This window comes from Lithobates pipiens, unplaced genomic scaffold (assembly GCF_037356315.1).
Source record: "Lithobates pipiens isolate NorthernLeopardFrog02 unplaced genomic scaffold, aLitPip1_a1.2 Scaffold_79, whole genome shotgun sequence".
Taxonomy (NCBI): domain Eukaryota; kingdom Metazoa; phylum Chordata; class Amphibia; order Anura; family Ranidae; genus Lithobates; species Lithobates pipiens.
Genome location: NW_027507902.1, coordinates 539,732 through 567,684, shown reverse-complemented (window position 1 = coordinate 567,684; position 27,953 = coordinate 539,732). Strand labels below are relative to the sequence as shown.

The following is a 27,953-nucleotide window of genomic DNA, read 5'->3' as shown; positions in this document are numbered from 1 at the left end:
GATGACGTCACGGGGAGAACAGGAAGAAGCTGCAATGTATTGTGGGGGATGTAGTCCTCATTACAGGAAAAAGCTGTGTGATCTGTGACTGCATTCTATCCGATCTGTGATAGAGGAACCAATCCTACATCTCCCTGGTGAGACACTGAGGGGTCATGTGATCAGAGAAGAGGGAGGGGTCATGTGATCAGAGATGAGGGAGGGGACACTGAGGGGGTCATGTGATCAGAGAAGAGGGGGGGTCATGTGATCAGAGAAGAGGGAGGGGACACTGAGTGGTCATGTGATAAGAGGAGAGAACACTGAGGGGTCATGTGATCAGAGAAGAGTGAGGGGGTCATGTGATCAGAGAAGAGTGGAGAACACTGAGGGGTCATGTAATCAGAGAAGAGGGAGGGGACACTGAAGGGTCATGTGATCATAGAAGAGTGAGGGGTCATGTGATCAGAGAAGAGTGAGGGGGTCATGTGATCAGAGAAGAGTGGAGAACACTGAAGGGTCATGTAATCAGAGAAGAGGGAGGGGACACTGAAGGGTCATGTGATCATAGAAGAGTGAGGGGTCATGTGATCACAGAAGAGGAACGTTCCTCCACATCAATGTATAATGGAGGGACAGAGAAGGGGAACGTTCCTCCACATCAATGTATAATGGTGGGACAGAGAAGAGGAACGTTCCTCCACATCAATGTATAATGGAGGGACAGAGAAGAGGAACGTTCCTCCACATCAATGTATAATGGAGGGACAGAGAAGGGGAACGTTCCTCCACATCAATGTATAATGGTGGGACAGAGAAGAGGAACGTTCCTCCACATCAATGTATAATGGAGGGACAGAGAAGAGGAACGTTCCTCCACATCAATGTATAATGGAGGGACAGAGAAGAGGAACGTTCCTCCACATCAATGTATAATGGAGGGACAGAGAAGGGGAACGTTCCTCTACATCAATGTATAATGGAGGGACAGAGAAGGGGAACGTTCCTCTACATCAATGTATAATGGAGGGACAGAGAAGAGGAACGTTCCTCCACATCAATGTATAATGGTGGGACAGAGAAGAGGAACGTTCCTCCACATCAATGTATAATGGTGGGACAGAGAAGAGGAACGTTCCTCCACATCAATGTATAATGGAGGGACAGAGAAGAGGAACGTTCCTCCACATCAATGTATAATGGTGGGACAGAGAAGAGGAACGTTCCTCCACATCAATGTATAATGGTGGGACAGAGAAGAGGAACGTTCCTCCACATCAATGTATAATGGAGGGACAGAGAAGAGGAACGTTCCTCCACATCAATGTATAATGGAGGGACAGAGAAGAGGAACGTTCCTCCACATCAATGTATAATGGAGGGACAGAGAAGAGGAACGTTCCTCCACATCAATGTATAATGGAGGGACAGAGAAGGGGAACGTTCCTCCACATCAATGTATAATGGAGGGACAGAGAAGAGGAACGTTCCTCCACATCAATGTATAATGGAGGGACAGAGAAGAGGAACGTTCCTCCACATCAATGTATAATGGAGGGACAGAGAAGAGGAACGTTCCTCCACATCAATGTATAATGGTGGGACAGAGAAGAGGAACGTTCCTCCACATCAATGTATAATGGAGGGACAGAGAAGAGGAACGTTCCTCCACATCAATGTATAATGGTGGGACGGAGAAGGGGAACGTTCCTCCACATCAATGTATAATGGTGGGACAGAGAAGAGGAACGTTCCTCCACATCAATGTATAATGGAGGGACAGAGAAGAGGAACGTTCCTCCACATCAATGTATAATGGTGGGACAGAGAAGGGGAACGTTCCTCCACATCAATGTATAATGGAGGGACAGAGAAGAGGAACGTTCCTCCACATCAATGTATAATGGAGGGACAGAGAAGAGGAACGTTCCTCCACATCAATGTATAATGGTGGGACAGAGAAGGGGAACGTTCCTCCACATCAATGTATAATGGAGGGACAGAGAAGAGGAACGTTCCTCCACATCAATGTATAATGGAGGGACAGAGAAGAGGAACGTTCCTCCACATCAATGTATAATGGAGGGACAGAGAAGAGGAACGTTCCTCCACATCAATGTATAATGGAGGGACAGAGAAGAGGAACGTTCCTCTACATCAATGTATAATGGAGGGACAGAGAAGGGGAACGTTCCTCTACATCAATGTATAATGGAGGGACAGAGAAGAGGAACGTTCCTCCACATCAATGTATAATGGTGGGACAGAGAAGAGGAACGTTCCTCCACATCAATGTATAATGGTGGGACAGAGAAGAGGAACGTTCCTCCACATCAATGTATAATGGTGGGACAGAGAAGAGGAACGTTCCTCCACATCAATGTATAATGGAGGGACAGAGAAGAGGAACGTTCCTCCACATCAATGTATAATGGTGGGACAGAGAAGAGGAACGTTCCTCCACATCAATGTATAATGGTGGGACAGAGAAGAGGAACGTTCCTCCACATCAATGTATAATGGAGGGACAGAGAAGAGGAACGTTCCTCCACATCAATGTATAATGGAGGGACAGAGAAGAGGAACGTTCCTCCACATCAATGTATAATGGAGGGACAGAGAAGAGGAACGTTCCTCCACATCAATGTATAATGGAGGGACAGAGAAGGGGAACGTTCCTCCACATCAATGTATAATGGAGGGACAGAGAAGAGGAACGTTCCTCCACATCAATGTATAATGGAGGGACAGAGAAGAGGAACGTTCCTCCACATCAATGTATAATGGAGGGACAGAGAAGAGGAACGTTCCTCCACATCAATGTATAATGGTGGGACAGAGAAGAGGAACGTTCCTCCACATCAATGTATAATGGAGGGACAGAGAAGAGGAACGTTCCTCCACATCAATGTATAATGGTGGGACGGAGAAGGGGAACGTTCCTCCACATCAATGTATAATGGTGGGACAGAGAAGAGGAACGTTCCTCCACATCAATGTATAATGGAGGGACAGAGAAGAGGAACGTTCCTCCACATCAATGTATAATGGTGGGACAGAGAAGGGGAACGTTCCTCCACATCAATGTATAATGGAGGGACAGAGAAGAGGAACGTTCCTCCACATCAATGTATAATGGAGGGACAGAGAAGAGGAACGTTCCTCCACATCAATGTATAATGGAGGGACAGAGAAGAGGAACGTTCCTCCACATCAATGTATAATGGAGGGACAGAGAAGAGGAACGTTCCTCCACATCAATGTATAATGGTGGGACAGAGAAGGGGAACGTTCCTCCACATCAATGTATAATGGAGGGACAGAGAAGAGGAACGTTCCTCCACATCAATGTATAATGGAGGGACAGAGAAGAGGAACGTTCCTCCACATCAATGTATAATGGAGGGACAGAGAAGAGGAACGTTCCTCCACATCAATGTATAATGGAGGGACAGAGAAGGGGAACGTTCCTCCACATCAATGTATAATGGAGGGACAGAGAAGAGGAACGTTCCTCCACATCAATGTATAATGGAGGGACAGAGAAGAGGAACGTTCCTCCACATCAATGTATAATGGTGGGACGGAGAAGAGGAACGTTCCTCCACATCAATGTATAATGGTGGGACAGAGAAGAGGAACGTTCCTCCACATCAATGTATAATGGTGGGACGGAGAAGGGGAACGTTCCTCCACATCAATGTATAATGGTGGGACAGAGAAGAGGAACGTTCCTCCACATCAATGTATAATGGAGGGACAGAGAAGAGGAACGTTCCTCCACATCAATGTATAATGGTGGGACAGAGAAGAGGAACGTTCCTCCACATCAATGTATAATGGAGGGACAGAGAAGAGGAACGTTCCTCCACATCAATGTATAATGGAGGGACAGAGAAGGGGAACGTTCCTCCACATCAATGTATAATGGTGGGACAGAGAAGAGGAACGTTCCTCCACATCAATGTATAATGGTGGGACAGAGAAGAGGAACGTTCCTCCACATCAATGTATAATGGAGGGACAGAGAAGAGGAACGTTCCTCCACATCAATGTATAATGGAGGGACAGAGAAGAGGAACGTTCCTCCACATCAATGTATAATGGTGGGACAGAGAAGAGGAACGTTCCTCCACATCAATGTATAATGGAGGGACAGAGAAGAGGAACGTTCCTCCACATCAATGTATAATGGTGGGACAGAGAAGAGGAACGTTCCTCCACATCAATGTATAATGGTGGGACAGAGAAGGGGAACGTTCCTCCACATCAATGTATAATGGTGGGACAGAGAAGAGGAACGTTCCTCCACATCAATGTATAATGGTGGGACAGAGAAGGGGAACGTTCCTCCACATCAATGTATAATGGAGGGACAGAGAAGAGGAACGTTCCTCCACATCAATGTATAATGGAGGGACAGAGAAGAGGAACGTTCCTCCACATCAATGTATAATGGAGGGACAGAGAAGAGGAACGTTCCTCCACATCAATGTATAATGGAGGGACAGAGAAGAGGAACGTTCCTCCACATCAATGTATAATGGTGGGACAGAGAAGGGGAACGTTCCTCCACATCAATGTATAATGGAGGGACAGAGAAGAGGAACGTTCCTCCACATCAATGTATAATGGAGGGACAGAGAAGAGGAACGTTCCTCCACATCAATGTATAATGGAGGGACGGAGAAGGGGAACGTTCCTCCACATCAATGTATAATGGAGGGACGGAGAAGGGGAACGTTCCTCCACATCAATGTATAATGGAGGGACAGAGAAGGGGAACGTTCCTCTACATCAATGTATAATGGAGGGACAGAGAAGAGGAACGTTCCTCCACATCAATGTATAATGGTGGGACAGAGAAGAGGAACGTTCCTCCACATCAATGTATAATGGAGGGACAGAGAAGAGGAACGTTCCTCCACATCAATGTATAATGGAGGGACAGAGAAGAGGAACGTTCCTCCACATCAATGTATAATGGAGGGACAGAGAAGAGGAACGTTCCTCTACATCAATGTATAATGGAGGGACAGAGAAGGGGAACGTTCCTCCACATCAATGTATAATGGAGGGACAGAGAAGGGGAACGTTCCTCCACATCAATGTATAATGGTGGGACAGAGAAGAGGAACGTTCCTCCACATCAATGTATAATGGTGGGACAGAGAAGAGGAACGTTCCTCCACATCAATGTATAATGGAGGGACAGAGAAGAGGAACGTTCCTCCACATCAATGTATAATGGAGGGACAGAGAAGAGGAACGTTCCTCCACATCAATGTATAATGGAGGGACAGAGAAGGGGAACGTTCCTCCACATCAATGTATAATGGTGGGACAGAGAAGAGGAACGTTCCTCCACATCAATGTATAATGGAGGGACAGAGAAGAGGAACGTTCCTCCACATCAATGTATAATGGTGGGACAGAGAAGAGGAACGTTCCTCCACATCAATGTATAATGGAGGGACAGAGAAGAGGAACGTTCCTCCACATCAATGTATAATGGTGGGACAGAGAAGAGGAACGTTCCTCCACATCAATGTATAATGGTGGGACAGAGAAGAGGAACGTTCCTCCACATCAATGTATAATGGAGGGACAGAGAAGGGGAACGTTCCTCCACATCAATGTATAATGGAGGGACAGAGAAGAGGAACGTTCCTCCACATCAATGTATAATGGTGGGACAGAGAAGAGGAACGTTCCTCCACATCAATGTATAATGGTGGGACAGAGAAGAGGAACGTTCCTCCACATCAATGTATAATGGTGGGACAGAGAAGAGGAACGTTCCTCCACATCAATGTATAATGGAGGGACAGAGAAGAGGAACGTTCCTCCACATCAATGTATAATGGGACAGAGAAGAGGAACGTTCCTCCACATCAATGTATAATGGAGGGACAGAGAAGGGGAACGTTCCTCCACATCAATGTATAATGGTGGGACAGAGAAGAGGAACGTTCCTCCACATCAATGTATAATGGTGGGACAGAGAAGAGGAACGTTCCTCCACATCAATGTATAATGGTGGGACAGAGAAGAGGAACGTTCCTCCACATCAATGTATAATGGAGGGACAGAGAAGAGGAACGTTCCTCCACATCAATGTATAATGGAGGGACAGAGAAGAGGAACGTTCCTCCACATCAATGTATAATGGTGGGACAGAGAAGAGGAACGTTCCTCCACATCAATGTATAATGGAGGGACAGAGAAGAGGAACGTTCCTCCACATCAATGTATAATGGAGGGACAGAGAAGGGGAACGTTCCTCCACATCAATGTATAATGGAGGGACAGAGAAGAGGAACGTTCCTCCACATCAATGTATAATGGAGGGACAGAGAAGAGGAACGTTCCTCCACATCAATGTATAATGGAGGGACAGAGAAGAGGAACGTTCCTCCACATCAATGTATAATGGTGGGACAGAGAAGAGGAACGTTCCTCCACATCAATGTATAATGGAGGGACAGAGAAGAGGAACGTTCCTCCACATCAATGTATAATGGTGGGACAGAGAAGAGGAACGTTCCTCCACATCAATGTATAATGGTGGGACAGAGAAGAGGAACGTTCCTCCACATCAATGTATAATGGAGGGACAGAGAAGAGGAACGTTCCTCCACATCAATGTATAATGGAGGGACAGAGAAGAGGAACGTTCCTCCACATCAATGTATAATGGTGGGACAGAGAAGAGGAACGTTCCTCCACATCAATGTATAATGGAGGGACAGAGAAGAGGAACGTTCCTCCACATCAATGTATAATGGAGGGACAGAGAAGAGGAACGTTCCTCCACATCAATGTATAATGGTGGGACAGAGAAGAGGAACGTTCCTCCACATCAATGTATAATGGTGGGACAGAGAAGAGGAACGTTCCTCCACATCAATGTATAATGGTGGGACAGAGAAGAGGAACGTTCCTCCACATCAATGTATAATGGAGGGACAGAGAAGAGGAACGTTCCTCCACATCAATGTATAATGGAGGGACAGAGAAGAGGAACGTTCCTCCACATCAATGTATAATGGAGGGACAGAGAAGGGGAACGTTCCTCCACATCAATGTATAATGGAGGGACAGAGAAGAGGAACGTTCCTCCACATCAATGTATAATGGAGGGACAGAGAAGAGGAACGTTCCTCCACATCAATGTATAATGGAGGGACAGAGAAGAGGAACGTTCCTCCACATCAATGTATAATGGAGGGACAGAGAAGAGGAACGTTCCTCCACATCAATGTATAATGGAGGGACAGAGAAGGGGAACGTTCCTCCACATCAATGTATAATGGAGGGACAGAGAAGAGGAACGTTCCTCCACATCAATGTATAATGGAGGGACAGAGAAGAGGAACGTTCCTCCACATCAATGTATAATGGAGGGACAGAGAAGAGGAACGTTCCTCCACATCAATGTATAATGGTGGGACAGAGAAGAGGAACGTTCCTCCACATCAATGTATAATGGTGGGACAGAGAAGAGGAACGTTCCTCCACATCAATGTATAATGGTGGGACAGAGAAGGGGAACGTTCCTCCACATCAATGTATAATGGTGGGACAGAGAAGAGGAACGTTCCTCCACATCAATGTATAATGGAGGGACAGAGAAGAGGAACGTTCCTCCACATCAATGTATAATGGAGGGACAGAGAAGAGGAACGTTCCTCCACATCAATGTATAATGGAGGGACAGAGAAGAGGAACGTTCCTCCACATCAATGTATAATGGAGGGACAGAGAAGAGGAACGTTCCTCCACATCAATGTATAATGGTGGGACAGAGAAGAGGAAGGTTCCTCCACATCAATGTATAATGGTGGGACAGAGAAGAGGAACGTTCCTCCACATCAATGTATAATGGAGGGACAGAGAAGAGGAACGTTCCTCCACATCAATGTATAATGGAGGGACAGAGAAGAGGAACGTTCCTCCACATCAATGTATAATGGTGGGACAGAGAAGAGGAACGTTCCTCCACATCAATGTATAATGGAGGGACAGAGAAGAGGAACGTTCCTCCACATCAATGTATAATGGAGGGACAGAGAAGAGGAACGTTCCTCCACATCAATGTATAATGGTGGGACAGAGAAGAGGAACGTTCCTCCACATCAATGTATAATGGAGGGACAGAGAAGAGGAACGTTCCTCCACATCAATGTATAATGGAGGGACAGAGAAGAGGAACGTTCCTCCACATCAATGTATAATGGTGGGACAGAGAAGGGGAACGTTCCTCCACATCAATGTATAATGGAGGGACAGAGAAGAGGAACGTTCCTCCACATCAATGTATAATGGAGGGACAGAGAAGAGGAACGTTCCTCCACATCAATGTATAATGGTGGGACAGAGAAGAGGAACGTTCCTCCACATCAATGTATAATGGTGGGACAGAGAAGAGGAACGTTCCTCCACATCAATGTATAATGGAGGGACAGAGAAGGGGAACGTTCCTCCACATCAATGTATAATGGAGGGACAGAGAAGAGGAACGTTCCTCCACATCAATGTATAATGGAGGGACAGAGAAGAGGAACGTTCCTCCACATCAATGTATAATGGAGGGACAGAGAAGAGGAACGTTCCTCCACATCAATGTATAATGGAGGGACAGAGAAGAGGAACGTTCCTCCACATCAATGTATAATGGAGGGACGGAGAAGAGGAACGTTCCTCCACATCAATGTATAATGGAGGGACGGAGAAGAGGAACGTTCCTCCACATCAATGTATAATGGAGGGACAGAGAAGAGGAACGTTCCTCCACATCAATGTATAATGGAGGGACAGAGAAGGGGAACGTTCCTCCACATCAATGTATAATGGAGGGACGGAGAAGAGGAACGTTCCTCCACATCAATGTATAATGGTGGGACAGAGAAGAGGAACGTTCCTCCACATCAATGTATAATGGTGGGACAGAGAAGAGGAAGGTTCCTCCACATCAATGTATAATGGTGGGACAGAGAAGAGGAATGTTGTTCAATATCATTGACCTTTTTTTGTTTTTTCTCTACAAATATTTCTTCTTTCTGTTTTTCAGAATTCCAGGTAGAAAGATGCCAAAATGCATCGTGGACTACTGCCGGAACTATGCTGGAATGAAGAATAACTACACCAATGTAATTCTCCATGCTTTCCCCACCACACTGGACCGCATTAAATTATGGCTACAAGCCATTGAACAGAGTGGACAGATCTTTGGCAACCTGGACGAGATGGCAAAAAAAATCTATGACGGAAAGAAATTTGACTCGTACCGAGTGTGCTCCGAACATTTCACCATTCAATGTTACTGTGTAAATGCAGACAAGAGGGTCCTGAAGAAGGAATCCGTTCCCACTGTCTTTGTCAATAGACATGCCATGCATGTTTCAAAACAGATCAAAAAGAGGAAGAGACAGGAGATGCTGAATACCCTGGTAGGTTAAGGGGCACCTCTGACCACCAAGAGATGGGTGGGGGTAAATTGAGTAAGTAGTATTCATCTGAAGGTTGGCATAGCTCCTGCAATGGATTAGCTGTAGATTATGGCCTGCATGTACCTGAGAATTCCTTTCTATTTCCTGAAAGGCCGTTGAAGACCTGTTCCCTTCAGTTCCTTTGCTTTTAAAAGCTAGGAAGTGACTTCTAAGTCTATCACCGCATTTGGAAGGAATATTTCTCATGTCACAACCAAGAAAGTTCCTACCCAGAAAGTACTTTATAGGATGAATCCATTTTTTCTGAGTGAACATTAGGCCTTGAGTAGCATCTAGGGTCAAATCTTGGCCATAGTATTTCCTTTTCTAAAACCCGCTTTAGTTCAATGGCTTGTGGAAAGCCTCATGTTCCTGAATGACTTCATCCTGTGTCTCGTAATGAGCCGTTCATAAAATAGTATTTCATGTCTTCCTGTAAAGTCCATTTCTTGGAGTACATTACAGGACGTTGGCCCCTCACTTTTCTTCCTATCTTAGCTCCTAATATTGCATTTCTACAAAACTGGAACATGATGGGAGTGGAAGGGATTATACTGGGCTGTCCTTACAGTCTACTGAAGGTGGCAGCATAACCCAGCATACCTGAATGCTTCGTCCTGTGCCCCAAAATGTACTCCAAGAAAAGGATATTACAGTCAGAAATCCTGTTTTTATCACCAGCAAAACTACAGGAACAGTGAAAACAACGATTGGAAGCCACGATCATACTGAGAACAGGAGGTTGGACTTTTTTTCTGACTGTATATGACTAGCCCAAGCTATAGCTCCAGTAGTCTGATCTCTTATGTAACTCCATTTATGAAGGAAGGAGAAAGGGCTGAATAGTTAGATGAGAAGGTCCATTGCCTTCAATCATTATTCTGCTATAGATCCTGTACAAAAAAAAAAAGTTGACATTTGGATTGCTCTGTGTTTCTAGGACAGCAGACATCTAAAGAAAAAAGGCACCGAATCCACCAATACAAAAATTGGGCAAGAACTAGCACAAAAATTACTGAACCTCACCCTGGATATCATCGCTCTACTGACCGGAGAGGTGAGGAGGATTCTGGGAGGTCACATGACATCACTCTTATCTCTATTAATAAAACACAGACCTGACCCGAGAGGTGAGGAGGATTCTGGGAGGTCACATGACATCACTCTTATCTCTATTAATAAAACTCAGACCTGACCGGAGAGGTGAGGAGCATTCTGGGAGGTCACATGACATCACTCTTATCTCTATTAATAAAACACAGACCTGACCGGAGAGGTGAGGAGGATTCTGGGAGGTCACATGACGTCACTCTCATCTCTATTAATAAAACACAGACCTGACCGGAGAGGTGAGGAGGATTCTGGGAGGTCACATGACATCACTCTCATCTCTATTAATAAAACACAGACCTGACCGGAGAGGTGAGGAGGATTCTGGGAGGTCACATGACATCACTCTCATCTCTATTAATAAAACACAGACCTGACCGGAGAGGTGAGGAGGATTCTGGGAGGTCACATGACATCACTCTTATCTCTATTAATAAAACACAGACCTGACCGGAGAGGTGAGGAGGATTCTGGGAGGTCACATGACATCACTCTTATCTCTATTAATAAAACACAGACCTGACCGGAGAGGTGAGGAGGATTCTGGGAGGTCACATGACGTCACTCTCATCTCTATTAATAAAACACAGACCTGACCGGAGAGGTGAGGAGGATTCTGGGAGGTCACATGACATCACTCTCATCTCTATTAATAAAACACAGACCTGACCGGAGAGGTGAGGAGGATTCTGGGAGGTCACATGACGTCACTCTCATCTCTATTAATAAAACACAGACCTGACCGGAGAGGTGAGGAGGATTCTGGGAGGTCACATGACGTCACTCTTATCTCTATTGATAAAACACAGACCTGACCGGAGAGGTGAGGAGGATTCTGGGAGGTCACATGACGTCACTCTTATCTCTATTAATAAAACACAGACCTGACCGGAGAGGTGAGGAGGATTCTGGGAGGTCACATGACATCACTCTCATCTCTATTAATAAAACACAGACCTGACCGGAGAGGTGAGGAGGATTCTGGGAGGTCACATGACGTCACTCTCATCTCTATTAATAAAACACAGACCTGACCGGAGAGGTGAGGAGGATTCTGGGAGGTCACATGACGTCACTCTTATCTCTATTAATAAAAACACAGACCTGACCGGAGAGGTGAGGAGGATTCTGGGAGGTCACATGACGTCACTCTTATCTCTATTAATAAAACACAGACCTGACCGGAGAGGTGAGGAGGATTCTGGGAGGTCACATGACATCACTCTCATCTCTATTAATAAAACACAGACCTGACCGGAGAGGTGAGGAGGATTCTGGGAGGTCACATGACATCACTCTTATCTCTATTAATAAAAACACAGACCTGACCGGAGAGGTGAGGAGGATTCTGGGGGGTCACATGACATCACTCTTATCTCTATTAATAAAACACAGACCTGGCCGGAGAGGTGAGGAGGATTCTGGGAAGTCACATGACATCACTCTCATCTCTATTAATAAAACACAGACCTGACCGGAGAGGAGAGGAGGATTCTGGGAGGTCACATGACATCACTCTCATCTCTATTAATAAAACACAGACCTGACCGGAGAGGTGAGGAGGATTCTGGGAGGGTCATATGACATCACTCTCATCTCTATTAATAAAACACAGACCTGACCGGAGAGGTGAGGAGGATTCTGGGAGGTCACATGACATCACTCTTATCTCTATTAATAAAACACAGACCTGACCGGAGAGGTGAGGAGGATTCTGGGAGGTCACATGACATCACTCTCATCTCTATTAATAAAACACAGACCTGACCGGAGAGGTGAGGAGGATTCTGGGAGGTCACATGACATCACTCTTATCTCTATTAATAAAACACAGACCTGACCGGAGAGGAGAGGAGGATTCTGGGAGGTCACATGACATCACTCTCATCTCTATTAATAAAACACAGACCTGACCGGAGAGGTGAGGAGGATTCTGGGAGGGTCATATGACATCACTCTCATCTCTATTAATAAAACACAGACCTGACCGGAGAGGTGAGGAGGATTCTGGGAGGTCACATGACATCACTCTCATCTCTATTAATAAAACACAGACCTGACCGGAGAGGTGAGGAGGATTCTGGGAGGTCACATGACATCATTCTCATCTCTATTAATAAAACTCAGACCTGACCGGAGAGGTGAGGAGGATTCTGGGAGGTCACATGACGTCACTCTTATCTCTATTAATAAAACTCAGACCTGACCGGAGAGGTGAGGAGGATTCTGGGAGGTCACATGACATCACTCTTATCTCTATTAATAAAACACAGACCTGACCGGAGAGGTGAGGAGGATTCTGGGAGGTCACATGACATCACTCTTATCTCTATTAATAAAAACACAGACCTGACCGGAGAGGTGAGGAGGATTCTGGGAGGTCACATGACATCACTCTTATCTCTATTAATAAAACACAGACCTGACCGGAGAGGTGAGGAGGATTCTGGGAGGTCACATGACATCACTCTCATCTCTATTAATAATACACAGACCTGACCGGAGAGGTGAGGAGGATTCTGGGAGGTCACATGACATCACTCTCATCTCTATTAATAATACACAGACCTGACCGGAGAGGTGAGGAGGATTCTGGGAGGTCACATGACATCACTCTCATCTCTATTAATAAAACACAGACCTGACCGGAGAGGTGAGGAGGATTCTGGGAGGTCACATGACATCACTCTCATCTCTATTAATAAAACACAGACCTGACCGGAGAGGTGAGGAGGATTCTGGGAGGTCACATGACATCACTCTTATCTCTATTAATAAAACACAGACCTGACCGGAGAGGTGAGGAGGATTCTGGGAGGTCACATGACATCACTCTTATCTCTATTAATAAAAACACAGACCTGACCGGAGAGGTGAGGAGGATTCTGGGAGGTCACATGACATCACTCTTATCTCTATTAATAATACACAGACCTGACCGGAGAGGTGAGGAGGATTCTGGGAGGTCTCATGACATCACTCTTATCTCTATTAATAAAAACACAGACCTGACCGGAGAGGTGAGGAGGATTCTGGGGGGTCACATGACATCACTCTTATCTCTATTAATAAAACACAGACCTGGCCGGAGAGGTGAGGAGGATTCTGGGAGGTCACATGACATCACTCTCATCTCTATTAATAAAACACAGACCTGACCGGAGAGGAGAGGAGGATTCTGGGAGGTCACATGACATCACTCTCATCTCTATTAATAAAACACAGACCTGACCGGAGAGGTGAGGAGGATTCTGGGAGGGTCATATGACATCACTCTCATCTCTATTAATAAAACACAGACCTGACCGGAGAGGTGAGGAGGATTCTGGGAGGTCACATGACATCACTCTTATCTCTATTAATAAAACACAGACCTGACCGGAGAGGTGAGGAGGATTCTGGGAGGTCACATGACATCACTCTCATCTCTATTAATAAAACACAGACCTGACCGGAGAGGTGAGGAGGATTCTGGGAGGTCACATGACATCACTCTTATCTCTATTAATAAAACACAGACCTGACCGGAGAGGAGAGGAGGATTCTGGGAGGTCACATGACATCACTCTCATCTCTATTAATAAAACACAGACCTGACCGGAGAGGAGAGGAGGATTCTGGGAGGTCACATGACATCACTCTCATCTCTATTAATAAAACACAGACCTGACCGGAGAGGTGAGGAGGATTCTGGGAGGGTCATATGACATCACTCTCATCTCTATTAATAAAACACAGACCTGACCGGAGAGGTGAGGAGGATTCTGGGAGGTCACATGACATCACTCTTATCTCTATTAATAAAACACAGACCTGACCGGAGAGGTGAGGAGGATTCTGGGAGGTCACATGACATCACTCTCATCTCTATTAATAAAACACAGACCTGACCGGAGAGGTGAGGAGGATTCTGGGAGGTCACATGACATCACTCTTATCTCTATTAATAAAACACAGACCTGACCGGAGAGGAGAGGAGGATTCTGGGAGGTCACATGACATCACTCTCATCTCTATTAATAAAACACAGACCTGACCGGAGAGGTGAGGAGGATTCTGGGAGGTCACATGACATCACTCTCATCTCTATTAATAAAACACAGACCTGACCGGAGAGGTGAGGAGGATTCTGGGAGGTCACATGACATCACTCTCATCTCTATTAATAAAACACAGACCTGACCGGAGAGGTGAGGAGGATTCTGGGAGGTCACATGACATCACTCTTATCTCTATTAATAAAACACAGACCTGACCGGAGAGGTGAGGAGGATTCTGGGAGGTCACATGACATCACTCTCATCTCTATTAATAAAACACAGACCTGACCGGAGAGGTGAGGAGGATTCTGGGAGGTCACATGACATCATTCTCATCTCTATTAATAAAACTCAGACCTGACCGGAGAGGTGAGGAGGATTCTGGGAGGTCACATGACATCACTCTTATCTCTATTAATAAAAACACAGACCTGACCGGAGAGGTGAGGAGGATTCTGGGAGGTCACATGACATCACTCTTATCTCTATTAATAAAACACAGACCTGACCGGAGAGGTGAGGAGGATTCTGGGAGGTCACATGACATCACTCTCATCTCTATTAATAATACACAGACCTGACCGGAGAGGTGAGGAGGATTCTGGGAGGTCACATGACATCACTCTTATCTCTATTAATAATACACAGACCTGACCGGAGAGGTGAGGAGGATTCTGGGAGGTCACATGACATCACTCTTATCTCTATTAATAAAACACAGACCTGACCGGAGAGGTGAGGAGGATTCTGGGAGGTCACATGACATCACTCTCATCTCTATTAATAAAACACAGACCTGACCGGAGAGGTGAGGAGGATTCTGGGAGGTCACATGACATCACTCTTATCTCTATTAATAAAACACAGACCTGACCGGAGAGGTGAGGAGTATTCTGGGAGGTCACATGACATCACTCTTATCTCTATTAATAAAAACACAGACCTGACCGGAGAGGTGAGGAGGATTCTGGGAGGTCACATGACATCACTCTTATCTCTATTAATAAAACACAGACCTGACCGGAGAGGTGAGGAGGATTCTGGGAGGTCACATGACATCACTCTCATCTCTATTAATAAAACACAGACCTGACTGGAGAAGTGAGGAGGATTCTGGGAGGTCATATGACATCACTCTCATCTCTATTAATAAAACACAGACCTGGCCGGAGAGGTGAGGAGGATTCTGGGAGGTCACATGACATCACTCTCATCTCTATTATTAAAACACAGACCTGACCGGAGAGGAGAGGAGGATTCTGGGAGGTCACATGACATCACTCTTATCTCTATTAATAAAACACAGACCTGACCGGAGAGGTGAGGAGGATTCTGGGAGGTCACATGACATCACTCTCATCTCTATTAATAAAACACAGACCTGACCGGAGAGGTGAGGAGGATTCTGGGAGGTCACATGACATCACTCTTATCTCTATTAATAAAACACAGACCTGACCGGAGAGGTGAGGAGGATTCTGGGAGGTCACATGACATCACTCTTATCTCTATTAATAAAAACACAGACCTGACCGGAGAGGTGAGGAGGATTCTGGGAGGTCACATGACATCACTCTTATCTCTATTAATAAAACACAGACCTGACTGGAGAAGTGAGGAGGATTCTGGGAGGTCATATGACATCACTCTCATCTCTATTAATAAAACACAGACCTGGCCGGAGAGGTGAGGAGGATTCTGGGAGGTCACATGACATCACTCTCATCTCTATTAATAAAACACAGACCTGACCGGAGAGGAGAGGAGGATTCTGGGAGGTCACATGACATCACTCTCATCTCTATTAATAAAACACAGACCTGACCGGAGAGGTGAGGAGGATTCTGGGAGGGTCATATGACATCACTCTCATCTCTATTAATAAAACACAGACCTGACCGGAGAGGTGAGGAGGATTCTGGGAGGTCACATGACATCACTCTTATCTCTATTAATAAAACACAGACCTGACCGGAGAGGTGAGGAGGATTCTGGGAGGTCATATGACATCACTCTTATCTCTATTAATAAAACACAGACCTGACCGGAGAAGTGAGGAGGATTCTGGGAGGTCACATGACATCACTCTCATCTCTATTAATAATACACAGACCTGACCGGAGAAGTGAGGAGGATTCTGGGAGGTCATATGACATCACTCTTATCTCTATTAATAAAACACAGACCTGACCGGAGAGGTGAGGAGGATTCTGGGAGGTCATATGACATCACTCTTATCTCTATTAATAAAACACAGACCTGACCGGAGAGGTGAGGAGGATTCTGGGAGGTCACATGACATCACTCTTATCTCTATTAATAAAACACAGACCTGACCGGAGAGGTGAGGAGGATTCTGGGAGGTCACATGACATCACTCTTATCTCTATTAATAAAACACAGACCTGACCGGAGAGGTGAGGAGGATTCTGGGAGGAGGTCACATGACATCACTCTTATCTCTATTAATAATACACAGACCTGACCGGAGAGGTGAGGAGGATTCTGGGAGGTCACATGACATCACTCTTATCTCTATTAATAAAACACAGACCTGACCGGAGAGGTGAGGAGGATTCTGGGAGGTCACATGACATCACTCTTATCTCTAATAATAAAACACAGACCTGACCGGAGAGGTGAGGAGGATTCTGGGAGGTCACATGACATCACTCTTATCTCTATTAATAAAACACAGACCTGACCGGAGAGGAGAGGAGGATTCTGGGAGGTCATATGACATCACTCTCATCTCTATTAATAAAACACAGACCTGACCGGAGAGGTGAGGAGGATTCTGGGAGGTCACATGACATCACTCTTATCTCTAATAATAAAACACAGACCTGACCGGAGAGGTGAGGAGGATTCTGGGAGGTCACATGACATCACTCTTATCTCTATTAATAAAACACAGACCTGACCGGAGAGGAGAGGAGGATTCTGGGAGGTCATATGACATCACTCTCATCTCTATTAATAAAACACAGACCTGACCGGAGAGGTGAGGAGGATTCTGGGAGGTCACATGACATCATTCTCATCTCTATTAATAAAACACAGACCTGACCGGAGAGGTGAGGAGGATTCTGGGAGGTCACATGACATCATTCTCATCTCTATTAATAAAACACAGACCTGACCGGAGAGGTGAGGAGGATTCTGGGAGGTCACATGACATCATTCTCATCTCTATTAATAAAACTCAGACCTGACCGGAGAGGTGAGGAGGATTCTGGGAGGTCACATGACGTCACTCTTATCTCTATTAATAAAACTCAGACCTGACCGGAGAGGTGAGGAGGATTCTGGGAGGTCACATGACATCACTCTTATCTCTATTAATAAAACACAGACCTGACCGGAGAGGTGAGGAGGATTCTGGGAGGTCACATGACATCACTCTTATCTCTATTAATAATACACAGACCTGACCGGAGAGGTGAGGAGGATTCTGGGAGGTCACATGACATCACTCTTATCTCTATTAATAAAAACACAGACCTGACCGGAGAGGTGAGGAGGATTCTGGGAGGTCACATGACATCACTCTTATCTCTATTAATAAAACACAGACCTGACCGGAGAGGTGAGGAGGATTCTGGGAGGTCACATGACATCACTCTCATCTCTATTAATAATACACAGACCTGACCGGAGAGGTGAGGAGGATTCTGGGAGGTCACATGACATCACTCTTATCTCTATTAATAATACACAGACCTGACCGGAGAGGTGAGGAGGATTCTGGGAGGTCACATGACATCACTCTTATCTCTATTAATAAAACACAGACCTGACCGGAGAGGTGAGGAGGATTCTGGGAGGTCACATGACATCACTCTCATCTCTATTAATAAAACACAGACCTGACCGGAGAGGTGAGGAGGATTCTGGGGGGGGGGGGTCACATGACGTCACTTTTATCTCTATTAATAAAACACAGACCTGACCGGAGAGGTGAGGAGGATTCTGGGAGGTCACATGACATCACTCTTATCTCTATTAATAAAACACAGACCTGACCGGAGAGGTGAGGAGGATTCTGGGAGGTCACATGACATCACTCTTATCTCTATTAATAAAACACAGACCTGACCGGAGAGGTGAGGAGGATTCTGGGAGGTCACATGACATCACTCTTATCTCTATTAATAAAAACACAGACCTGACCGGAGAGGTGAGGAGGATTCTGGGAGGTCACATGACATCACTCTTATCTCTATTAATAAAAACACAGACCTGGCCGGAGAGGTGAGGAGGATTCTGGGAGGTCACATGACATCACTCTCATCTCTATTATTAAAACACAGACCTGACCGGAGAGGAGAGGAGGATTCTGGGAGGTCACATGACATCACTCTCATCTCTATTAATAAAACACAGACCTGACCGGAGAGGTGAGGAGGATTCTGGGAGGGTCATATGACATCACTCTCATCTCTATTAATAAAACACAGACCTGACCGGAGAGGTGAGGAGGATTCTGGGAGGTCACATGACATCACTCTTATCTCTATTAATAAAACACAGACCTGACCGGAGAGGTGAGGAGGATTCTGGGAGGTCACATGACATCACTCTTATCTCTATTAATAAAAACACAGACCTGACCGGAGAGGTGAGGAGGATTCTGGGAGGTCACATGACATCACTCTTATCTCTATTAATAAAACACAGACCTGACTGGAGAAGTGAGGAGGATTCTGGGAGGTCATATGACATCACTCTCATCTCTATTAATAAAACACAGACCTGGCCGGAGAGGTGAGGAGGATTCTGGGAGGTCACATGACATCACTCTCATCTCTATTAATAAAACACAGACCTGACCGGAGAGGAGAGGAGGATTCTGGGAGGTCACATGACATCACTCTCATCTCTATTAATAAAACACAGACCTGACCGGAGAGGTGAGGAGGATTCTGGGAGGGTCATATGACATCACTCTCATCTCTATTAATAAAACACAGACCTGACCGGAGAGGTGAGGAGGATTCTGGGAGGTCACATGACATCACTCTTATCTCTATTAATAAAACACAGACCTGACCGGAGAGGTGAGGAGGATTCTGGGAGGTCACATGACATCACTCTCATCTCTATTAATAAAACACAGACCTGACCGGAGAGGTGAGGAGGATTCTGGGAGGTCACATGACATCACTCTTATCTCTATTAATAAAACACAGACCTGACCGGAGAGGTGAGGAGGATTCTGGGAGGTCATATGACATCACTCTTATCTCTATTAATAAAACACAGACCTGACCGGAGAAGTGAGGAGGATTCTGGGAGGTCACATGACATCACTCTCATCTCTATTAATAATACACAGACCTGACCGGAGAAGTGAGGAGGATTCTGGGAGGTCATATGACATCACTCTTATCTCTATTAATAAAACACAGACCTGACCGGAGAGGTGAGGAGGATTCTGGGAGGTCATATGACATCACTCTTATCTCTATTAATAAAACACAGACCTGACCGGAGAGGTGAGGAGGATTCTGGGAGGTCATATGACATCACTCTTATCTCTATTAATAAAACACAGACCTGACCGGAGAGGTGAGGAGGATTCTGGGAGGTCACATGACATCACTCTTATCTCTATTAATAAAACACAGACCTGACCGGAGAGGTGAGGAGGATTCTGGGAGGTCATATGACATCACTCTTATCTCTATTAATAAAACACAGACCTGACCGGAGAGGTGAGGAGGATTCTGGGAGGTCACATGACATCACTCTTATCTCTATTAATAAAACACAGACCTGACCGGAGAGGTGAGGAGGATTCTGGGAGGTCACATGACATCACTCTTATCTCTATTAATAAAACACAGACCTGACCGGAGAGGTGAGGAGGATTCTGGGAGGAGGTCACATGACATCACTCTTATCTCTATTAATAATACACAGACCTGACCGGAGAGGTGAGGAGGATTCTGGGAGGTCACATGACATCACTCTTATCTCTATTAATAATACACAGACCTGACCGGAGAGGTGAGGAGGATTCTGGGAGGTCACATGACATCACTCTTATCTCTATTAATAAAACACAGACCTGACCGGAGAGGTGAGGAGGATTCTGGGAGGTCACATGACATCACTCTTATCTCTATTAATAAAACACAGACCTGACCGGAGAGGTGAGGAGGATTCTGGGAGGTCACATGACATCACTCTTATCTCTATTAATAATACACAGACCTGACCGGAGAGGTGAGGAGGATTCTGGGAGGTCACATGACATCACTCTCATCTCTATTAATAATACACAGACCTGACCGGAGAGGTGAGGAGGATTCTGGGAGGTCACATGACATCACTCTTATCTCTATTAATAATACACAGACCTGACCGGAGAGGTGAGGAGGATTCTGGGAGGTCACATGACATCACTCTTATCTCTATTAATAAAACACAGACCTGACCGGAGAGGTGAGGAGGATTCTGGGAGGTCACATGACATCACTCTTATCTCTATTAATAAAACACAGACCTGACCGGAGAGGTGAGGAGGATTCTGGGAGGTCACATGACATCACTCTTATCTCTATTAATAAAACACAGACCTGACCGGACAGGTGAGGAGGATTCTGGGAGGTCACATGACATCACTCTTATCTCTATTAATAAAACACAGACCTGACCGGAGAGGTGAGGAGGATTCTGGGAGGTCATATGACATCACTCTTATCTCTATTAATAAAACACAGACCTGACCGGAGAAGTGAGGAGGATTCTGGGAGGTCACATGACATCACTCTCATCTCTATTAATAATACACAGACCTGACCGGAGAAGTGAGGAGGATTCTGGGAGGTCATATGACATCACTCTTATCTCTATTAATAAAACACAGACCTGACCGGAGAGGTGAGGAGGATTCTGGGAGGTCATATGACATCACTCTTATCTCTATTAATAAAACACAGACCTGACCGGAGAGGTGAGGAGGATTCTGGGAGGTCATATGACATCACTCTTATCTCTATTAATAAAACACAGACCTGACCGGAGAGGTGAGGAGGATTCTGGGAGGTCACATGACATCACTCTTATCTCTATTAATAAAACACAGACCTGACCGGAGAGGTGAGGAGGATTCTGGGAGGTCACATGACATCACTCTTATCTCTATTAATAAAACACAGACCTGACCGGAGAGGTGAGGAGGATTCTGGGAGGTCACATGACATCACTCTTATCTCTATTAATAAAACACAGACCTGACCGGAGAGGTGAGGAGGATTCTGGGAGGTCATATGACATCACTCTTATCTCTATTAATAAAACACAGACCTGACTGGAGAGGTGAGGAGGATTCTGGGAGGTCACATGACATCACTCTTATCTCTATTAATAAAACACAGACCTGACCGGAGAGGTGAGGAGGATTCTGGGAGGTCACATGACATCACTCTTATCTCTATTAATAAAACACAGACCTGACCGGAGAGGTGAGGAGGATTCTGGGAGGTCACATGACATCACTCTTATCTCTATTAATAAAACACAGACCTGACCGGAGAGGTGAGGAGGATTCTGGGAGGTCACATGACATCACTCTTATCTCTATTAATAAAACACAGACCTGACCGGAGAGGTGAGGAGGATTCTGGGAGGAGGTCACATGACATCACTCTTATCTCTATTAATAATACACAGACCTGACCGGAGAGGTGAGGAGGATTCTGGGAGGTCACATGACATCACTCTTATCTCTATTAATAATACACAGACCTGACCGGAGAGGTGAGGAGGATTCTGGGAGGTCACATGACATCACTCTTATCTCTATTAATAAAACACAGACCTGACCGGAGAGGTGAGGAGGATTCTGGGAGGTCACATGACATCACTCTTATCTCTAATAATAAAACACAGACCTGACCGGAGAGGTGAGGAGGATTCTGGGAGGTCACATGACATCACTCTTATCTCTATTAATAAAACACAGACCTGACCGGAGAGGTGAGGAGGATTCTGGGAGGTCACATGACATCACTCTTATCTCTATTAATAATACACAGACCTGACCGGAGAGGTGAGGAGGATTCTGGGAGGTCACATGACATCACTCTCATCTCTATTAATAATACACATACCTGACCGGAGAGGTGAGGAGGATTCTGGGAGGTCACATGACATCACTCTTATCTCTATTAATAAAACACAGACCTGACCGGAGAGGTGAGGAGGATTCTGGGAGGTCACATGACATCACTCTTATCTCTATTAATAAAACACAGACCTGACCGGAGAGGTGAGGAGGATTCTGGGAGGTCACATGACATCACTCTTATCTCTAATAATAAAACACAGACCTGACCGGAGAGGTGAGGAGGATTCTGGGAGGTCACATGACATCACTCTTATCTCTATTAATAAAACACAGATCTGACCGGAGAGGTGAGGAGGATTCTGGGAGGTCACATGACATCACTCTTATCTCTATTAATAATACACAGACCTGACCGGAGAGGTGAGGAGGATTCTGGGAGGTCACATGACATCACTCTCATCTCTATTAATAATACACATACCTGACCGGAGAGGTGAGGAGGATTCTGGGAGGTCACATGACATCACTCTTATCTCTATTAATAAAACACAGACCTGACCGGAGAGGTGAGGAGGATTCTGGGAGGTCACATGACATCACTCTTATCTCTATTAATAATACACAGACCTGACCGGAGAGGTGAGGAGGATTCTGGGAGGTCACATGACCGGAGAGGTGAGGAGGATTCTGGGAGGTCACATGACATCACTCTCATCTCTATTAATAAAACCCTGACCGGAGAGGTAAGGAGGATTCTGGGAGGTCACATGACATCACTCTTATCTCTATTAATAAAACACAGACCTGACCGGAGAGGTGAGGAGGATTCTGGGGGGTCACATGACGTCACTCTTATCTCTATTAATAAAACACAGACCTGACCGGAGAGGTGAGGAGGATTCTGGGAGGAGGTCACATGACATCACTCTTATCTCTATTAATAATACACAGACCTGACCGGAGAGGTGAGGAGGATTCTGGGAGGTCACATGACATCACTCTTATCTCTATTAATAATACACAGACCTGACCGGAGAGGTGAGGAGGATTCTGGGAGGTCACATGACATCACTCTTATCTCTATTAATAAAACACAGACCTGACCGGAGAGGTGAGGAGGATTCTGGGAGGTCACATGACATCACTCTTATCTCTAATAATAAAACACAGACCTGACCGGAGAGGTGAGGAGGATTCTGGGAGGTCACATGACATCACTCTTATCTCTATTAATAAAACACAGACCTGACCGGAGAGGTGAGGAGGATTCTGGGAGGTCACATGACATCACTCTTATCTCTATTAATAATACACAGACCTGACCGGAGAGGTGAGGAGGATTCTGGGAGGTCACATGACATCACTCTCATCTCTATTAATAATACACATACCTGACCGGAGAGGTGAGGAGGATTCTGGGAGGTCACATGACATCACTCTTATCTCTATTAATAAAACACAGACCTGACCGGAGAGGTGAGGAGGATTCTGGGAGGTCACATGACATCACTCTTATCTCTATTAATAAAACACAGACCTGACCGGAGAGGTGAGGAGGATTCTGGGGGGTCACATGACGTCACTCTTATCTCTATTAATAAAACACAGACCTGACCGGAGAGGTGAGGAGGATTCTGGGAGGAGGTCACATGACATCACTCTTATCTCTATTAATAATACACAGACCTGACCGGAGAGGTGAGGAGGATTCTGGGAGGTCACATGACATCACTCTTATCTCTATTAATAATACACAGACCTGACCGGAGAGGTGAGGAGGATTCTGGGAGGTCACATGACATCACTCTTATCTCTATTAATAAAACACAGACCTGACCGGAGAGGTGAGGAGGATTCTGGGAGGTCACATGACATCACTCTTATCTCTAATAATAAAACACAGACCTGACCGGAGAGGTGAGGAGGATTCTGGGAGGTCACATGACATCACTCTTATCTCTATTAATAAAACACAGATCTGACCGGAGAGGTGAGGAGGATTCTGGGAGGTCACATGACATCACTCTTATCTCTATTAATAATACACAGACCTGACCGGAGAGGTGAGGAGGATTCTGGGAGGTCACATGACATCACTCTCATCTCTATTAATAATACACATACCTGACCGGAGAGGTGAGGAGGATTCTGGGAGGTCACATGACATCACTCTTATCTCTATTAATAAAACACAGACCTGACCGGAGAGGTGAGGAGGATTCTGGGAGGTCACATGACATCACTCTTATCTCTATTAATAATACACAGACCTGACCGGAGAGGTGAGGAGGATTCTGGGAGGTCACATGACCGGAGAGGTGAGGAGGATTCTGGGAGGTCACATGACATCACTCTCATCTCTATTAATAAAACCCTGACCGGAGAGGTAAGGAGGATTCTGGGAGGTCACATGACATCACTCTTATCTCTATTAATAAAACACAGACCTGACCGGAGAGGTGAGGAGGATTCTGGGGGGTCACATGACGTCACTCTTATCTCTATTAATAAAACACAGACCTGACCGGAGAGGTGAGGAGGATTCTGGGAGGAGGTCACATGACATCACTCTTATCTCTATTAATAATACACAGACCTGACCGGAGAGGTGAGGAGGATTCTGGGAGGTCACATGACATCACTCTTATCTCTATTAATAATACACAGACCTGACCGGAGAGGTGAGGAGGATTCTGGGAGGTCACATGACATCACTCTTATCTCTATTAATAAAACACAGACCTGACCGGAGAGGTGAGGAGGATTCTGGGAGGTCACATGACATCACTCTTATCTCTAATAATAAAACACAGACCTGACCGGAGAGGTGAGGAGGATTCTGGGAGGTCACATGACATCACTCTTATCTCTATTAATAAAACACAGACCTGACCGGAGAGGTGAGGAGGATTCTGGGAGGTCACATGACATCACTCTTATCTCTATTAATAATACACAGACCTGACCGGAGAGGTGAGGAGGATTCTGGGAGGTCACATGACATCACTCTCATCTCTATTAATAATACACATACCTGACCGGAGAGGTGAGGAGGATTCTGGGAGGTCACATGACATCACTCTTATCTCTATTAATAAAACACAGACCTGACCGGAGAGGTGAGGAGGATTCTGGGAGGTCACATGACATCACTCTTATCTCTATTAATAAAACACAGACCTGACCGGAGAGGTGAGGAGGATTCTGGGAGGTCACATGACATCACTCTTATCTCTATTAATAATACACAGACCTGACCGGAGAGGTGAGGAGGATTCTGGGAGGTCACATGACCGGAGAGGTGAGGAGGATTCTGGGAGGTCACATGACATCACTCTCATCTCTATTAATAAAACCCTGACCGGAGAGGTAAGGAGGATTCTGGGAGGTCACATGACATCACTCTCATCTCTATTAATAAAACCCTGACCGGAGAGGTAAGGAGGATTCTGGGAGGTCACATGACATCACTCTTATCTCTATTAATAAAACACAGACCTGACCGGAGAGGTGAGGAGGATTCTGGGAGGTCACATGACATCACTCTTATCTCTATTAATAAAACACAGACCTGACCGGAGAGGTGAGGGGGATTCTGGGAGGTCACATGACATCACTCTCATCTCTATTAATAAAACACAGACCTGACCGGAGAGGTGAGGAGGATTCTGGGAGGTCACATGACATCACTCTCATCTCTATTAATAATACACAGACCTGACCGGAGAGGTGAGGAGGATTCTGGGAGGTCACATGACATCACTCTTATCTCTATTAATAAAACACAGACCTGACCGGAGAGGTGAGGAGGATTCTGGGAGGGTCACATGACATCACTCTTATCTCTATTAATAAAACACAGACCTGACCGGAGAGGTGAGGAGGATTCTGGGAGGGTCATATGACAATACTCATCTGTATTAGTAAAAACACATTTGAAGTGAAGGATTCTGGGAGGGATACAGTCATATGGTTTTAAGACTGAAGAAGGATCTAGTAATTGTGGCTCATGTTTTGTAGGATTATGTTGTTGTGAAGAAGTCGTGTCCAAGGGTCAGGCTTGACAGAAGGACCCAATGTTCCGAAGTGGTGTCTGAGTCCCAAGTGTTGGACTGGGTTAATGAACACATGATCCTGGACCTGACCAGCAAGATGTTTGATCTTCTGACTGGAGAGGTGAGCGGTGCTGGAAATTCTGCCATATTATTCATGTTTGGATGAAGGCTGAGTGTCTGTTTCTTTATACAGGAGGATGGCACAGATGGACATGAAGAAGCCTCCACAGAAGTCATGATGAAGAATCCCCAGAGCTTCCATCTACCAGGTAAGAAGAAGGTTGTTCCCTCTGGTATTGGTCTGCAGTTACCTTCTGTTCATCTTCTGGTCTTCTCATCATTGTCCATGTTATGTAGATTCCGGGCTGATTGTATTTCTTCAGGTAAGGGTGGGTGGAGGTGTATGGAGAATTGGAGGGTCTAGTATTGAAGTGACACAATCATTGATGTGGCCTATATTCCAGGTGTCTTCCAGGAGACCAATACAGCCCCCCCACGTTTATCATCTTCCGGTTCTATGGATGTGGAAGAAGTTGTTGTCCAGGATGTCCAAGAGGCCAAACACTTTAAAATCTCCACGTGGACGGCCATATCCGAGGCGAATGGGACCAAAAAGCTGGTCTTGTGTGAAGAGGATGCCGTACAGGATTCAGGTTCCAATGAGGCACAAACTTCATCTGCACATGTTGTAGAGGAACCTCTCTTATCTGGAGGGGGAAATCTTAAAGTTTATACCCAGCATGTGTCTACTCAGGAGGAGCTGGTACCCCCGAGCCATGGAAATCCACCGCACACAGACCTGTCCACTCAATGCTCATCACCTGGAATTACAGAACGTTCCACATGTGACTTTGCCATCCCACCCCCGAACCACACAGAGCAGTGTGCTGATAACAAGGAACCCCAAACATCAAAAAGACAAAACCTGACAGCAAGAGACATTACTGAACCATCAGACCATCAACAGCAAGATTCATCAACACACGTCAAGGGGGAAACCCAAAGTCTTCCCTCATTGGACCATCTACAGTATACGTCTGTTATTATCAACGAGGAGCACCTCTCGCCATCAGCAGAGAACTCCCACCTCCCGGACACTGATACAGCCGCTGTCCATCCGCAGCACACAGCTTTAGTTATTAACCACTTGCCGACCGCCTCACGCCGATGTACGTCATCAGAATGGCACGGGCAGGCATAA

The 27,953-nt window shown here is 45.6% G+C and overlaps 1 protein-coding gene across 1 annotated transcript; it reads left to right on the top strand.

Moving 5' to 3' along the window:
- The first annotated feature begins 2 nt into the window (after positions 1 to 2).
- Positions 3 to 27,953, top strand: LOC143959988 (uncharacterized). The gene is made up of 6 exons (XM_077468229.1): positions 3 to 137; positions 9,053 to 9,431; positions 10,411 to 10,527; positions 26,718 to 26,873; positions 26,946 to 27,021; positions 27,217 to 27,953. The coding sequence occupies exons 2-6, from the start codon at positions 9,069 to 9,071 to the stop codon at positions 27,951 to 27,953; spliced, it is 1,449 nt and encodes a 482-aa protein (XP_077324355.1). The 5' UTR covers positions 3 to 137; positions 9,053 to 9,068.

Excerpts from the sequence above, each read along its gene's own strand:
- LOC143959988 (XM_077468229.1), top strand. The coding sequence starts at position 9,069 with ATGCCAAAATGCATCGTGGACTACTGCCGGAACTATGCTGGAATGAAG. Across the intron at positions 26,874-26,945 it reads TTGATCTTCTGACTGGAGAG|GAGGATGGCACAGATGGACA; the intron begins GTGAGCGGTGCT and ends TTCTTTATACAG. Across the intron at positions 27,022-27,216 it reads CCAGAGCTTCCATCTACCAG|GTGTCTTCCAGGAGACCAAT; the intron begins GTAAGAAGAAGG and ends CCTATATTCCAG.